The sequence below is a fragment of the Rhipicephalus microplus genome, chromosome X (assembly GCF_043290135.1).
Source record: "Rhipicephalus microplus isolate Deutch F79 chromosome X, USDA_Rmic, whole genome shotgun sequence".
Lineage (NCBI taxonomy): Eukaryota > Metazoa > Arthropoda > Arachnida > Ixodida > Ixodidae > Rhipicephalus > Rhipicephalus microplus.
This window is the reverse complement of record NC_134710.1, coordinates 283430739-283447943: the sequence shown is the minus strand read 5'-3', so window position 1 is coordinate 283447943 and position 17205 is coordinate 283430739. Positions and strand designations below refer to the sequence as shown.

At 48.4% G+C, this 17205-nt stretch overlaps 1 protein-coding gene across 1 annotated transcript in view; it reads left to right on the top strand.

Moving 5' to 3' along the window:
- The first annotated feature begins 5966 nt into the window (after positions 1-5966).
- The window catches only part of LOC142775262 (uncharacterized), a 47651-nt gene continuing 36412 nt past the window's right edge, over positions 5967-17205 (top strand). Inside the window, exon 1 of the mRNA XM_075876604.1 lies at positions 5967-6640. Coding sequence (XP_075732719.1) covers positions 6008-6640 — 633 coding nt within the window. The 5' untranslated portion in view covers positions 5967-6007. The remainder of the gene's footprint in view (positions 6641-17205) is intronic.

The window sequence follows — 17205 nt, the reverse complement described above, 5'->3', positions numbered from 1 at the left end:
AGGAACAAGCAGGATTTCGAACAGGCTACTCAACAATTGACCACATTCATACTATCAATCAGGTAATAGAGAAATGCTCAGAGTATAACCAACCACTATACATAGCCTTCATAGATTACGAGAAGGCGTTTGATTCAGTAGAAATATCAGCCGTCATACAAACACTGCGGAATCAGGGCGTAGATGAAGTATATATAAACATTCTGGAAGAAATCTACAGGGGATCAACTGCTACCATAGTGCTTCATAAAGAAAGCAACACAATACCAATCAAGAAGGGTGTAAGGCAGGGGGACACAATTTCCCCAATGCTATTTACCGCGTGCTTACAGGAGGTTTTCAGAAGCCTAGAATGGGAACAGTTAGGGATAAGAGTCAATGGAGAATACCTTAGTAACCTGCGCTTCGCCGATGACATTGCATTGCTGAGTAACTCAGGGGACGAATTGCAACTCATGATTACGGAGTTAGACAAGGAGAGCAGAAAGGTGGGTCTTAAAATTAATCTGCAGAAAACGAAAGTAATGTATAACAACCTCGGCAAGGAGCAGCGCTTCGAGATAGGTAATAGTGCACTTGAAGTTGTAAAAGACTATGTCTACTTAGGGCCGGTAATAACCGCAGAGCTGAACCATGAGATTGAAGTAACTAGAAGAATAAGGATGGGGTGGAGCACATTCGGCAAGCACTCTCAAATTATGACAGGTAGATTGCCACTATCCCTCAAGAGGAAGGTATATAACAGCTGTATCTTGCAGGTACTTAGCTACGGAGCAGAAACCTGGAGACTTACAAAGAGGGTTCAGCTTAAATTGAGGACGACGCAGCGAGCAATGGAAAGAAAAATGGTAGGTGTAACCTTAAGAGACAAGAAGAGAGCAGAATGGATTAGGGAACAAACGGGGGTTAAGGATATCATAGCTGAAATCAAGAAGAAGAAATGGACATGGGCAGGGCATGTAGCGCGTAGACAGGATAACCGCTGGTCATTAAGGGTAACTGACTGGATTCCCAGAGAAGGGAAGCGGGTTAGGGGGAGACAGAAGATTAGGTGGGCAGATGAGATTAAGAAGTTTGCGGGTATAAATTGGCAGCAGCAAGCACAGGACCGGGTTAACTGGCGGAACATGGGAGAGGCCTTTGTCCTGCAGTGGACGTAGTCAGGCTGATGATGATGATGATGATGATGATGATGATGATGATGATGATGATACGATGGTATACCGGTGTTGCAAGCATTCGAAGGTGATGCACAATTTGGAAGGCCTTTCAAGAAGAGCTAGAAAAGCCTTGTAGCTCTATAGTTGCTCTAACTGACTGAAGAAAGAAATGCCACAGCAACACAGACCACTACACGAGTTGTCACAACAACCTATTCAAGGAAGCCGGTTTATGTGGTATTCGAAGAGCTGCGGGCAGTTCGTCGTGGAGCTGAACTCAGACACAGGCGAACGAAATCAATCACAGACCTAAGCATCTCTCGTAAAATTTAGAGGTACTTAGAAAAGCTTGGCCGTCAAATTGGATGTCATTTTGCACCACCCTGGACCCACGAAAACCAATGTCTAAGATATGGTACGTTGTACGAGCTCTACCATCTTCCCGTCAGCAAGTACGTCCCTTCCGTGCATTGGCCATCATAAGGACGTGCAGTGAGAAACAAATTGCGAAAGAATCCTGCATGGACTTCTCTGGCTCTGCGACAACGGATGGCTCACTGCTTCCCCTGCAGCAGACGTCCGTCTCGACCATCCTTTCACGCTGCAGGAGCTTCATGCGGCTATGTCCACTTCGCAGCGTTTCAGTGCACCTGGGCCTGATGGAATTACCTATGCTACCCTGCGTCACCATCGTCCTTGAGCAATCGGAGATCTGCTGTCTTTGTACAACCTTTCTCGGGCATCTGGAACTGCACTGACACACTGGAAGGCTAGCAAGATCGTGGCATTTCTGAAACCAGGCAAGTCTCCCCGTCATATGCTGTCCTACAGACCTGTGGCGCTACCAAGTTCCATAGGAAAGCTCATAGAACGAATGGTTCTGTTGTGCATGGAATGGTTCCTAGAGAAGCAAAAAGTATACCCAGACGCTATGACTGGCTTCCAGAATGGAAGGCCATCCAGTGACGGTGTCATTGATTTGGTAACAACCGTTGAACATCAGAAACGGCGCCACCAATTGACGGCTGCAGTCTTTCTTGATATAAAAAGTGCTTTCAACAATCTTCTGTATGATGCCACTCTAAATGCTCTTGAAGACTATGACATTGGCAGCCGCATGAATCAATGGATAGCCAGCTATCTTCAAGAACGAACTATATTCATGTCTACTGCCGATGACGACAAAAAAGCATCCCGCCTATCATGGCGTGCCTCAAGGTGGAGTTCTGATTTCCACATTACTTACTATTGTACTTGTTGACCTTGGTGAGAAGCTCGTTAAGCTGGGAGGAGAAATCTCGGTGTCTGTGAACGTAGATGACATTTGCACTTGGACCACAAGTCTAACACGTTTGCAAGTACAAATTAACTACAACGTGCAGTATTGACAAAGTCTGCATACCTCAATAGCTGCTGGCTGCAAATGTCACCGACGAAAAGTGAAACCCTGCCATTCAAGGATAAGTCCATGGCTTGCTACCCTATAGTGATTGATGGGAACCTTCGGTAACTCATCACAAGTTCCTCGGAGTTGTCATCGATCGTGATTTGTCTTGGTCGAAGCACATCCCATCGCTAAGAAAAACAAGACAGCTTTGTCCAGGACATTCGCCTTATGCTGTCTAGAAAATCTTGGGGACCATCTAAATCACCTCTAGTGCAGCTATACTGGGCACTTTTTGTTTGGCGGATACTTTCGCTACAGTGCTCCTGTTCTCTCTCGTGTTTCCACCTGTGCAGCACTTACACTCAAGGGAGCTCAGGCGCGTGCCCCAAGAACTTGCCTAGAAGTACCTCGATGTACTTCTACATGGGGTACTATTGCAGAATCACGTGCATGTCAATCTCGTGTTTATCTTCAACACGAGCCACTATGAGTACATCTGAGGCTACTGAGAAGGCATCGAGACCATTCAGTGGCAGACGCTTTTAACACTTGACCCAGTGCTGCATACTCAGAAGCTGTTAAGTATGTCGCACCGAGAGCTGCTGCCTTCAATTTATGCACCACAAGTGATCTCTGATATACCGCTTTGGACGATGCCTAAGCCGATCGTGCGACTTTCAATCCAACAGACAACAAAGAAGGAAAAAATACCAACTGCTGGGCTTAAGCATTTCGCTTTGCCGTTTATTGCCTATATGTACGGATATACAGTGCACATTTTTCCAGATGGCTTTGTCACGCAGACCTCCTCGGCAGCACCTTTCACTGCGCTTCCCATGGAAATCACTCAACGCTTCAACATAGTACACCAGACATCATCTACTGCCACTGGGCTGACCGGCGTCCGACAAGCTGCGTGCTACATTTTAAAACAGAGTCCAGCGAAATGGACGTTATTTTGTGACTCCGGCACAAAATAACGTCCATTTCGTGAAGCCGGCACTTCAGCTAATTAGAAACTACATGAAGCAACACATTGCATAGAGTGCTCTGGTGTATGACATACATTGAATATGCTGAATGAGGCATTTCAATCTGGAAATATCGTTGCATTGCAATGAATTCCCAGTCAATGTGGCATAGAACAAGCTTATGCAGAAGCGAAAATGGGGCACACTAACGGTGAAGTGATATCAACTCACTTTTCCAGATAAGGCATCAATACCTTGCTGTCTAATGGTATGAAGACATCTGTGCAACGACTATGGAATGATCTGGATTGTCGCCTCTAGCGCATTTATAGGCTTGATTCATGGCGTGCTTTTCACCTTCCGTTCAGACTATAAGGAAACACCAGGACCTAAGGAGACCTGAACAAGTTTAAACATAAGGATGTATAAATGGATTCTTAATTCGTCGCAAGAGCTTTTGTTTAGCATCCAAAAACGCAAAAATAATTTCAACCAGGGATTTCACTACATTACGACAAAAAGCTCGGCGGTGAAACATCAGCATCTGGTATACCGATTTCGACATCAGGCGTGTGCCGTGCTCTGAATGCCTAATTCACACTTGCTACAGGGCAGCCGATATCACATACGGCTATGTCTCAAGATGGAGTGCAGCCCAACTGCACATATGGTGTCTCGCGTCGCGCACGATTACTTTTTCGTGTTCAAAGAAAATAAATGCGCAGATGCGTACAGAACAAACAACCAAACGCAGCTTTTCTGAGAATCCAAAGCATTTATGTCAAGAGTACAGGGGCAGTCTCGTTTTTAAAATGATTTTCTTAGCGGATTTTGGTGTACTTGAGTCTATCTATCTATCTATCTATCTATCTACCTATCTATCTATCTATCTATCTATCTATCTATCTATCTATCCGCCGACAACTTTGAGCTCTCCTGGCCGTTTCGATGATGAGATCTATACTAGAATTTTCATGGCATAATATACCTCTATGATGAACATTCATAACCTGAAAATCATGTATGTTATGATTTACATGTCACAGTCTTGCTGCTATTGTGGTGGTTTCATTCACCTGACATATTGCAAAACGGGTATGGTATGACATAACTGCATGGTGAACATAAGTGGCAGGCCATAACATGGAAATCGTGACCTACATGTTATGTAATTGATGACTACACGCCATACGCTTATGATGCACTCGCGTTCGTTTCGTTAGCTTCAAATATATCAAATTTGGTAGTGCGTGACGCGAAAGGACGACGAAAGAATTGACGTGTCCTAACATACAATGACATGCATGTGATTAAAAACATGGCGACATGCTACGCTCATAGAGTGCTCGCGGCCGTTTCGCTAGCTTCACATATATGAAATTTGGTATCACGTGACGTGAATGAACCGCGAATACAAATATTAGGTACAAATATGACAGTCATGCCATGGAAGTCATGTACGGAATAATTTACAGCCCCAGCAGTGGTAGAACTGCTGGAGCTGATATTGTGAACGTCAGTGGTGCCGTCGTTACCAGACTATTAACAACATACTTGCATCTCATCCAGATATCTGAGCGCGCATAACATTTATACTTGCGTTTACCGAGTACTACATCTATGCACGTCATAATGTTGTGGTAATTTTAAAGTGGCATATGAACCTTCTTATATCGTGCTTCCCATATCATCGATTTCCACTGGGCGTGTGATCGGCTTTTTTTCTTTCTTTGGAGTCACGATTAGCTTGCATGCGCGCATATGATTATGACTGAAACCGAAAAATAAAAGTTGAGTTTTAATTACATTTTTCAGGATTTCTGGTGTTTGAGTCATGTCACAATAACCAGAGCCTCCATTCAAATCGAAATAAATTGGTGCCGCGAAACCTCTGAAGTGGTAACCAGAACAAAGATAACCTAATCTTCAGAAGCATGATATCATTTCTGCAGCTCTAACCTTAACTGAAAACATGTCGTTCTGCCATGTTGAATCCCTGGTTGAAATTAGGACTGCATTTTTTAATGCTACACCAAGGCACATAGTGAACCATTAGGAAGCAATCGATACTTCCTTACATTTAGACGACTTGTTCCTCTTGTAGCGGAAGCTGCTCAGCACCACCGCACTCTTTTCTATCCCGTCTGCAGCCGGCCGTCGACAGCGCGCCTACTCCAGGCGCCAGCGCCTCCTCCTCCGTGTTCGGGGAACAACGTGTTGTCGGGGCCGGCTCCGGGGATTAGCACCGGTGGCATGCAACGTCTGCTCGCTCAGGGGCCCCCTTTTCCTCTTTCTTGTAGAAGAACGCAGGGGTGCCTCCTTCTCTCCCTCGTCGAGGGGAGCTCTCGTCACTCGCACGGAGTGGAAATAAACAGTCTTGCCCTGCAACTCTAAACCAGCTTCACGTCTCCTTTCTCGCTGCCTCCGGCAGCCGACATTCCCGGCCGCTACAAAATTGGTGACCCGAACGCTTCAACGAACACGCCGCGATGAGCTCCGACGACAATGCTGCTGCCTCCACGCCTGCAGTCATCGCCACAGAACTGAAGCTACCAAATTTTTGGCCGAAAAATCCAAGAGTTTGGTTCAGCCAAGTGGAGGCCCGTTTTCAGCTCCGGCACATCACCTCGCAGTCGACAAAATACCTTCACGTCGTCGCAGCCCTGCCCCCCGAAATCGCCGACGCTATCGACGACATTTTGGTTTCACCCCCCACGCAAGAAGAATATGACACCCTCAAAAAGACGGTGCTGGACCGCCTCGAGGCGCCTGAAGAAAGCAGACTGCAGCAGCTCTTGTGTCGCGAAGAGCTGGGCGACCAACGACCTTCCCAACTGCTGCACCGTATGCGGCAACTACTCGGTGTGCACGCGCGTCAGGACGGCCAGCTCCCACTTCTTCGTGAACTTTTCCTGCAACGGCTCCCCCAGTCGGTGCGCGTGGTTCTCGCGGGTTCAAATGAGACGTACCTTGATCAACTAGCGCAACTTGCCGATCGCATCACGGAATACTCAACTCCAACCTTTGCGCCCATAGCTGCTGCAAGAACACATGAGCAACCAGATCGACTGTTGCGCCTTGAGGAGAAACTGCAACACCTTACCGAGACCATGCAGAAACTTGTGCTATCTGGCGCTCCCCAACAGGAGGAGCAACGACGCAACCGATCCCCTTCAAGACACCCAAGCTCTTCCCAGAGAAGCCATGCACGAGATACACAGGACGGACTTTGCTGGTACCACCGTCGTTTCGGCACGGCTGCTAGCCGCTGCACTCAACCTTGCTCGTTTCCGGGAAAGGCTCCGGCCAGTCGTTAACGGCGGCTTACGACATCGGCCCTCCACCCAGCCGCCTGTTTTTCGTAGTTGACCGCGTAAGCGACTCGCGCCTGCTAGTCGACACGGGAGCCGAAATCTCTATTGTCCCGGCAACCCCCGAGGATCGCCGACGTAGCAAGAACACATCGTCGCTGCAGGCAATGAACAACACTGCCATCGCTACGTACGGCTTCCGCTCGCTGACAATAGACGTCGGACTCAGGCGCCTGTTTCGCTGAGTCTTCGTGGTGGCGGATGTTAATTTCGCCATACTCGGAGCAGATTTTCTCAGCCACTTCAACCTGGATGTGAGCCTACGTGACCGTTGCCTCAAGGATAACAACACATCCCTCAAAGTACGTGGTTTGGAGTCAAATATCTGCTCATCTGGCATCTGCGCCTTCCAGCCAGTATCAGCCTACCACCACGTCCTGGCCGAATTCCCCTCGCTCACCAAGCCCCGCAACACGGAACAGCCGGTGAAACATAACGTGACTCACCACATCGTCACCACCGGGCCGCCAGTCACCGCCCGGCCACGACGGCTGTCCAGCAAAAGGCTTCAAGCTGCACGCAGGGAGTTTGAGCATATGCTGCAGCTGGGAATTGTTCGCCCTTCGTCTAGCAACCATTCATCGCCGCTACACATGGTGCCTAAGGACGACGATTGGCGCCCGTGTGGTGATTACAGAGCCTTGAATGCATCGACAACGCCGGACCAGTATCCTCTGCCACACATTCACGATTTCAGCGCGCGGCTGGCAGGTACGAAAATATACAGCAAGATTGACCTTGTAGCGGCATACCACCAAATCCCCGTCGAACCGCAGGGCATACCAAAAACAGCCATAACAACTCCGTTAGGCCTGTTTGAGTTTGTCCGCATGCCCTACGGCTTGAAAAATGCCACAGAGACCTTTCAAAGGTTCATGGATGAGGTCACCCAGGGTCTTCCTTTCATCTTTGTCTACCTGAATGACATTTTGGTGGCCAGCAGAACACCTGCGGAGCACGAAGAGCACCTCCGCCAGCTCTTTCAGCGTCTGGATGAGCACGGTCTGGTGTTGAAACCTCAAAAGTGCGTGTTTGGAGTAGAGGCGCTCAACTTCCTCGGCCACCACATCACTGCTGAAGGCATTATGCCATTGGAATCGAGGGTGGAATCCGTCAAGAAGTTTCCAGCTCCAACATCTTTTCGCAAGCTGAGGGAGTTCCTCGGGCTCTTAAACTTCCACCGGCGCTTCATTCCGTCTTGTGCTTGAGTGCTCCAGCCATTGACTGACCTGCTGCGCCGAGACGACCAAAAGGCACCAGAATTTTGTTGGTCTGACGAACACCAGAACGCTTTCCAGAAAGCTAAGGACTAGCTAGCCGCGGCTACCCTCCTCATTCATCCACGGCCTGAAGCTCCGACACGCCTCATGGTGGACGCTTCCTCCATATCGGTCGGAGCAGTGCTGCAGCAACAGGAGGGCGCCCAGTGGAAGCCACTGGGCTTCTTTTCGAAACGTCTGAAGCCTGCAGAAGCACGGTACAGCACTTTTGGAAGGGAGATGCTCGCAATCTATTGTTCCATTAAGCATTTCCACTAATTCCTCGAAGGCCGTGAGTTCTACATCTTGACAGACCACAAGCCCCTCACCTACGTATTCAAAAACAACAGTTCCTCCTACTCAGAACGAGAGATCCGTCAGCTCTCATTCATCTCCGAGTTTTCTACAGACATCCGCCACGTTCCCGGGGTCGAAAACGAAGCAGCTGACGCCTTGTCTCGCGTCAACGCTTCCGGCACAGAAGTCCTGGACTTCGAAGCGATGGCCGCAGCTCAGCGGGACGACCCCGAGTTGACAAGACTGAAGGGAGGGGGATCTTCACTCGTGCTCTCGGAGGTTGCTCTTCCCTACGTCCAGAGCACGATAACCTGCGATACCTCCCAGGCAGCACCACGACCTTTCGGCTCACTGAACTTTCGCCGAGTGGTATTCAACACTTTCCACTCCATCAGCCACCTAGGTGTCCGCGCCACCCAGCGGCTGATAACGCAACGCTTCGTTTGGCCCGGAGTCAACGCGGACGTGCGACGATGGGCTCGGACATGTGAAACGTGTCAGCAAGTGAAAGTGACTCGCCACAATCGGGCTGCACTACAGGAATTTCGGACTCCTGAGTCGCGGTTTGACCACGTTCACCTCGACCTCGTGGGACCACTACCGCCCTGCCAAGGATTTAGGTACCTGCTCACATGCATCGACAGGTACAGCCGGTGGCCCGAAGCTATACCAATTGCGGACATATCAGCTGAGACCGTCGCGCAGGCCTTCATTCAAACATGGGTGTCCCGCTTTGGCTGCCCCGCCCACATAACAACTGACCGGGGACGGCAATTCCAGAGCAACCTCTTTTCCGCACTTTCAACGCTCCTCGGCACGAAGCTGCAGCATACAACCGCCTACCACCCCGCCAGCAACGGAATGGTTGAGCGCTTCCACCGGCAACTCAAAGCCGCACTGGCAGCGAAACTCGACCGCCAGCACTGGGTGGAGAAGCTCCCGCTCGTTCTTCTTGGCCTACGCTCAACGGTGTAGGAAGAACTCGGCTTCAGCGCAGCGGAAATGGTCTACAGCTCAACAGTGCGCCTCCCGGGAGAATTCTTCTCCGACCAGACACGTTCCGCCCCAACAGCCTCCGATCACATCGAGAAGCTGTGCGCATGGCTCGCGCAACTCAGGCCAACAGCACCTCGCATCGCCCGAAACAGGAAAGTTTTCACTTTTCCTGACATGGACTCTGCTACCCATGTGTTCGTGCGACACGACGCAACGAAGCCGCCCCTTACTCCGCCGTACGATGGCCCATTCAAAGTTTTGGGACGTACTAACAAAACCATCGCAATCGACGTGTGGGGGAAACGAGAAGTCGTCGCCGTTGACCGCGCCAAGCCTGCTCATATTGAGGTTTCCATTCAAGCAGCCTCTCACGTACGATTTCAGTGCTAACCATTGGACTGTGACCTTTCACTATTCAGCCCGTAACTGCTGTCCTTCCTTAAAAGCTCCGCAATCTAGGGGGGGAGCCTTTGTAGCGGAAGCTGCTCAGCACCACCGCATTCTTTTCTATCCCGTCTGCAGCCGGCCGTCGACAGCGCGCCTACTCGCGGCGCCATCGCCTCCTCCTCCGTGTTCGGGGAACAACGTGTTGTCGGGGCCGGCTCCGGGGATTAGCACCGGCGGCATGCTACGTCTGCTCGCTCGGGGGCCCCCTTTTCCTCTTTCTTGTAGAAGAACGCGGGGGTGCCTCCTTCTCTCCCTCGTCGAGGGGAGCTCTCGTCACTCGCACGGAGTGGAAATAAACAGTCTTGCCCTGCAACTCCAAACCAGCTTCACGTCTCCTTTCTCGCTGCCTCCGGCAGCCGACATTCCCGGCCGCTACACTCTTAATGCCGCACAGCATACCCTTAGTTGATGGCAGCGAAAGACCTCTCCTTAAGCTTTCGTCTGACTTCAGGTAGCCGCGGGAGTAGCCATCTTCACGGCAACGCATGCCGCGAAGCGCACACAGAACACGCCACACGCACCACACGCACGCACGTCGCGAACGAACGGCGCTTGTTCTGCCAAACCGAGAGAGAGGAGAGAGGGAAAAAAATTGCCCGCAGCTTCCCTCGGGGGAACACTGAGGAGGATGCGGACCATATAATTGGTTAACGGGGTGTTAAAGTGCGACTTACTTGGGTCGATGGCTAAATTGGTTAACGTGGTTGTGAAATGGGGTGTTAAATTGCGACTTACTTGGGTCGATGGCTAAATTGGTTAACGTGGTTGTAGGAGGGGGTGTTAAATGTGTGAACACGTACACACGTATGCGAAAGGGCGGCGCTGGTCGAAGGGACGTCGATCATTGTGTTTGTGGATTCGTTAGAATTCATTTCACCGCGACCTTGGACGTCGACGCGCCGTACAAACCAACCGACGAGCGGCAACTGAGCGAGCGAGCGCCGACCTTGAGTATATATACAGCACGACGGCGCATGCACTGTCAGCTGTTGAATGTTCTCGAAGCGCGACGCCACATGCGCGTCCACTGGAGAATCAGGAGAATTGTAGATGTCGAACGCGGTGTGTAGAGGAGGAAGGGTGCACAGATGGTGGAGGAGTGAAGCGCGCGCGGTGTGTAGAGGAGGAAGGGATGCACAGATGGTGGAAGAGTGGGCGACGGCGCGACGGCGCATGCGCGCGCGTCAGCTGTCGAATGTTCGAGAAGCGGTGCGGACGGCGCGGACGGCGCGGACGGCGCACTACAAGGCGCGAGTATAAGATGCTCCGCATCTAAAAGATAAACGAGAAGGATGAGCACCGCGGCCCAACGGAGGCAAAAAAGAAAAAAAAATGATGCCTTTGTCATCGAGCTGAACCTCCACCCTGCACGGATTTTTCGTGACAATTTTTTCCTTCCTCCATGTCTTGCGAAAATTATCTCACCCATTTCTTGCGGTTCCCGTAGTGACATCTATAAAAGACCGTGAAAAGCTACCAGATGAATACTGCGGCCTCCCTCGTTTAACGGCGCTACTGGCTGTCATTGGATTGTTTCTAGACATTGGATGCATCATGCAGTAAGGTACGTACACTATCAAGTACAAGGCTGTAAGTTTCAAGCAGAAGTTTTCTCCTGTATTAAGCAGTACACGCAGTGAAGCCAGCTTAGACGACATTTTTCGTGTGTGTACAAAAATACAATATTGCAGTTTCTTAAAAGCTTAAATTTGACCCCTGTACTATCAACACCAGAAGTTTGCGGGACGCGAAATATTCGATAAAGCTAAATTCCCGCTTTGCCTGGGATTATAATTTCAAAATAAATTATTTTTTATACTGCACTAAGCATTGAGAAGAATCAGAACTGCTTGATGGCAAGCATTAGGCACTGCAGGACATAGCAGAATTTTACAATTTGTAGTAGATTCATTGTCCCGCAAACTTTTGCTGTTGATAGTACTTCTTCTTTATGAACTAAAATAACACAGCCAAGATGAAACTATCCCTTCGACAACGTAAGTTCCACTGTAAGCGTTGAAATCAACCGACAGGCAACAGATACTGCAGACAGAAATAACAGGTTGCCACGGCGCCGCACTTTAAATTTCCTGTGAACCTTTTGAACGCGAAACAAACCCCGATGAAAAAGAATACTACAAGCATACCCTTCATGTATTAAAAATTCATATAAAATACATTTATTTTTCATTTCAGAAGGTTACGAAAACAGGTTGCACATGCTCCGATTGCAATAATTGAACGAGACTATTCAACTTTATGCATATCAGGGCTATCGAAACATACGGCGATGTCCATCTTGTACAAAAATCGTCCGATATGCACTCGGCAGATTGTGACGGCGTCAAAATAGTGAAGCGGGATCGAGTGGCACATTAAAAAAATTACGGGTGGTCGCATTTCTTCGCCTATATAAGTGTACTAAAATAAAACAAGCTGATAATTGAATCACGCAGATGAAGGCCGCATGAGCAATGCCAGAGTTTGCAAAACGTCTACGTCTTCTGGAGCTGGTTATTGTACATTTCATTTCTTTTTTCAGCCCTAAAGAGGCCGCATACTGCGTACATAGAAGAATAAAGTTAACTGTTGAGATTTCACTTGACTGTTCAGGTCTCACGTCCCGAATCCACGATGTGATTACAAGAGACACCGTAGTGGAGGCCTCTGGAAATTCACACCCACTGGTATTGGTTAACATGCACCTTAATATAAGCGTACACGCGTGCCTCTCGCACTTTCCCCGTCATAGAAATGCGGCCACTGCGGTCGCAATTTGACTCTGCGAAGTTCGGGCCAGCTGTATATCACCACAACCAGTGGCGTAGCCAAGGGGGGGGTTCAAACCTTCTCTCCAAAATATTTGGTCCAACACCCCCGCGCCCTGCCACTTGCTCAACATATTTTTTTTCTCGTTGCTTCGTGCTGAGATGATTTAAAACGTAAGTGCTGCTACTATCACAATATTATTCCTGAGCGCTTTTGCAATGAATAATGGCAATGTACGGAAAAACGTGTCGCGGTGTATCAGAAGGTTTTGGCGCTCTGTGTAATTTGGGGCAGAAATCTCGGCCGCGAGTGTTATAGGTTGCCTCGGCGATGGTAATAATGCCTAATTGATGGTCACACTTGTACCCGCTAGAACAGATTTCGCCAGAGTCGATCACTACAATAATTTTCAGTAGGCAAAGTTTTGTTTTAATGAAAAAAGCCAAACACAGATTCAAGGTCTGATGGGCCAGGTTAAAGAATATTACAGCGTTACTCTTCATGCGTGTGCTAAGATATACTCAAGCCAGAGAAGAGCATTTCTCAGAACCTTCGCGCTTTCTTCTAACATCCAAACACATGCGCACACACAAACACATGCACCCACACAGACACACACATACACATGCGCGCGAGAGAATATTCGGTTCATACACCTAACTTGGCTTGCATGCGAGTGTACAATATATTGAAACATATCTTTACTATGCCCTAACAGCTAAAGACACTCCGAAGTATTGTCTAGTGTTGAAGGTACAATACAGACAAACGTGCAGGCCAACCACGGCCTTAGAAAGGCCTACCATAATATTCATCCTGTAACTTAGGCTGACAAATAAAAAAGATGGTGGTCATAATCCTGAATCAACGTAAAGAAAAATGCAGAGTGGGCAGCTGTAGTGAGCACAAGCTGTATTGTTCAGCACTTTGGCAAACAGCGATAGAATAGGAAACATAAAGCTGAAAAACCATACGACCACTTATATATATTGAAGACTGTTTTGCTCCTTGGTCATGAACTAGTGACAGCTGTTGCATCTAGCCAAGTAGCCGATGGTGACGACCTCGTTGACCCTGCTCCTCGCTGCACTTCTCGTGGAATTCCTGTCACCTCCTGTCTGCTTCGGTTGTTCCATGGCCGCGCTCTTCTGCCCATTTGCAACACAAGTGCAAAATCATTGATATTACCCCAGAATGTGACTAGTGACAATAGACGCCTCTCCACTGACCTCCATCACAGCACTTTGCTCGTCTTCATCGTGACTGCCCCCGTCAGATGCGAGTTCTTTTTATTCCGCGCAATCATTGGTTCAAATCTACCACCTGACCAGTCCGCAGCGTTTAGCTAAGCATAAGGCCTGCTTCGATAGCTGTGCCGTGACACTTAGCCAGACTCCCGTGGCTGTATACACCGCATTAAAACGAATGCTTCTGGTGTCATGCGCCGTCGGCCTTGTCGTGTCCCGCAATCGGAAAGGAAACTCTTGAAGAACAAGTTGACGATATGCTATCACGCAAGATGATATGGCCATCTTCTAGTTCCTGGGCTTCTCCAGTCGTCTCATTGAAAAAAAAAACACGGTTTGGTTCGTTTCTGCGTTGATTATCGTGCGCTAAATAGGATCAGACACAAGGATGTATATTCTATGCCTCGAATAGATGACGCCTTGGACACACTACAAGGAGCGAAATATTTTTCCAGCCTTGATCTACGATCGACGTATAGGAAAATCCCCATGAATGAGGCTGACAAAGAAAAAACCGCCTTTGCTACGCCGGATCGACTCTACTAATTTAATGGAATGTTATTTGGCCAGCGCAATACTTAGTCAACATTTAAGCGCGTGATAGATACAAACTTTGAGTGCATGATAGATACTGTTCTCCGTGGCTTTAAAATCGAAGACCTGCCTTTGTTATTTAGATGCTATTGTATTTTCATCTACTTTTACCCAACACCTTCAATGATTAAACGAAGTACTTCAGTGCCTTTTGAACGCTGGCCTTCAGATAAATACCAAAAAGTGCATGTTTGCCAGCAAAAGTATAAAAGTCCTTGGACCCACGTTTCAAAAGACAGGGTCCGGCTAGATCCTCACAAGATAGTCGCTGTATTGCAGTTTCCTCAGCCTTCCACCCAAAAGACGTTGCGCAGTTTTGGCCTGGCATCCTATTTTCTTCGCTTTATACACATCTTCGCTACAATAGCGGCTCCCCTAAATAAGCTATTAGTCGGGGGTGCTCCTTTTGCTTAGTCTGATGACTGCGAGTTCACAATTAAATTCCTTAAAGGACGCCCTACTTCCGGACTAGTGCTTCGCCACTTTGACGAGAGAGCGCCTACTATCCTCCACACTGGCGCAAGCACGCAAGGTATCGGAGCAATTTCAGGAGCCCTGCACTACGACATCTTTCATAATCATATGGTGGTTTTGGGACATTAAATCCCACATATCAATCAATCAATCAATCAATCAATTATCAATCAAGGTACGTATCGGAGCTGTAATTCGCAGCATGATTCCGCCTCTAAAGAGCAGCTTGTAGTATACACGCCAGTCGGACTCTGTCGACAGTGGAGTACTACACGATCACGGAAGAAGAGTGCCTGGCTATTATCTGGTGGATACAGAAATTTTGCCCGTACCTTTACGGTCGGCACTTCACTATCGTCCCAGACCATCACGCACTGTGTTGGCTGTCTTCGATGCAGAATATGTCAGGACATCCAGGGCGTTTGGTGCTGCACTTACAAGAATATTACTTTACCATCACATATAAGTCTGGCAAATGTTATCATGATGCCGACGCGCTGTCCCGATGCCCACTTCACTTTCTCTCGACAAGACCCCCTTCGCATCGCATCCTGGGAGTTCCGACATCCTGCCTGCCTCACGACACCTGTCGATAACCTCACTGGACCGAATTCAACCTTCTTTGCAATCCAGTTTCTGTTAACTTCAGCACTGTCGAACTTTCATTGACTACAATGACGGCATTACTAAACCACCCTACAGCCACTCCAGACGCCAGCTTTGACAATTTCGCCTCGACGACGGTGTGCTCGAACGCTATATTTATCATCCCACGGGAAACAAGTAAGTGCCAGTCCTTCCCTGCTGCCTTCGTCTTCGAGTTTTAGAAGCATGTCAGGATGACATTGCTGCTGGTCATCTAGGTTTTCGCAAGACCTACGACCACATCAGAACCCGCTCTTTTTTGCGTGGATTGTCTACGTCGGTAGCCAACTACGTAGGCTTGTGTGCGTCATGTCAGCACCGTAAGTGATCCGCGCCACCGGTTTCCTGCAGCCTCTTCTATGTCTAACAACTCCTTTTGAATTTGTCGGAATTGACTTGTATAGTCTCTTGCTGTTGCTGTCTAATGGTCATTGTCACTGCAGTCGATCATTTTACAAGATACGTGGAGATCCGGTACGGCTACAGAAGTCACCAAATTCTTTTAGCAGTCCATCGTCTAGCGCCATGGAGCTCTACGCCTTCTTCTGAGTGACCAGCGCAAAGCCTTCGTATAACACGTCCTCGAAGAAGTGCTACGGGCCTGTAAAACAACGCATAAAACTACTGCTACGTTCCGCCCGCAGACGAACGGCCTTCCTGAGCGCTTTCACCGAACGCTTTTTGACATGATATTCATGTGCCTACGTCCGAGAAAAAAAACTGGGACAATACTTTAGCGTTTATCACCTTCGCATATAATACCGCCACACAAATATCTACCGGCTACAGCATTTTATTCCTAGTGTATGGGCGACCTGCATCCCCAGTCTTCGACCAGTACTTCCCTACCAAAAGAGTTCGACTCGTGCCGCGCAATACCGTGAAATTGCTCCGTGCAACACAGAAGCCCCTCAAGAAGAACCAAAACGTCACTGCGATAGCAAAAGACGTGACATGATTCGCTTCATCTGTTCGTTTCTTTACATTGACATCACTAGAAGGCTACACAGAACGATTCCTGCAACTAGTGACATGACGCACGACAAGAAATGCACAGAATGAAGAAACCTGAGTGGGCATGTTATCGCGCAGGATTACGTGCAATATACATAGCAACCGTGATTTTTTACAATAAATAAAAGAAGCTCTAAGCAAGCAGTGTCTCAAGCAGCAAACAGACACATTATATAGTGGAATACTGTTGATTATCTTTTTCATCTGACATGAAGATTATTCTGTGCATTACATGTCATATTATTTGCCCCATATGTTACCCAACATTTGCGAGAATTGCCACATGCAAATTTGGATTGTTGCATTGCCGTTCACACCATTCGTATCCGCGAGCCACGTCTGCGTGTGAAAGGGGCCACTGAAAAGCAAAGAGTAGGCAACGGGAGAGAACGGAATCACTCTGCCATGCTGTCAAAGTGATTTTCAGCAATATGTCTCATACAGTTGAACTTGTTTTCTTACATCTGTACGAAAAGTAGCGCATACTGATTTTACCGAAGCCGTCTTTTTTACTACCCGCCACGGTGGTCCAGTGGTTATGCTGCTCGACTGCTGATCCGCAGGTAGCGGGATC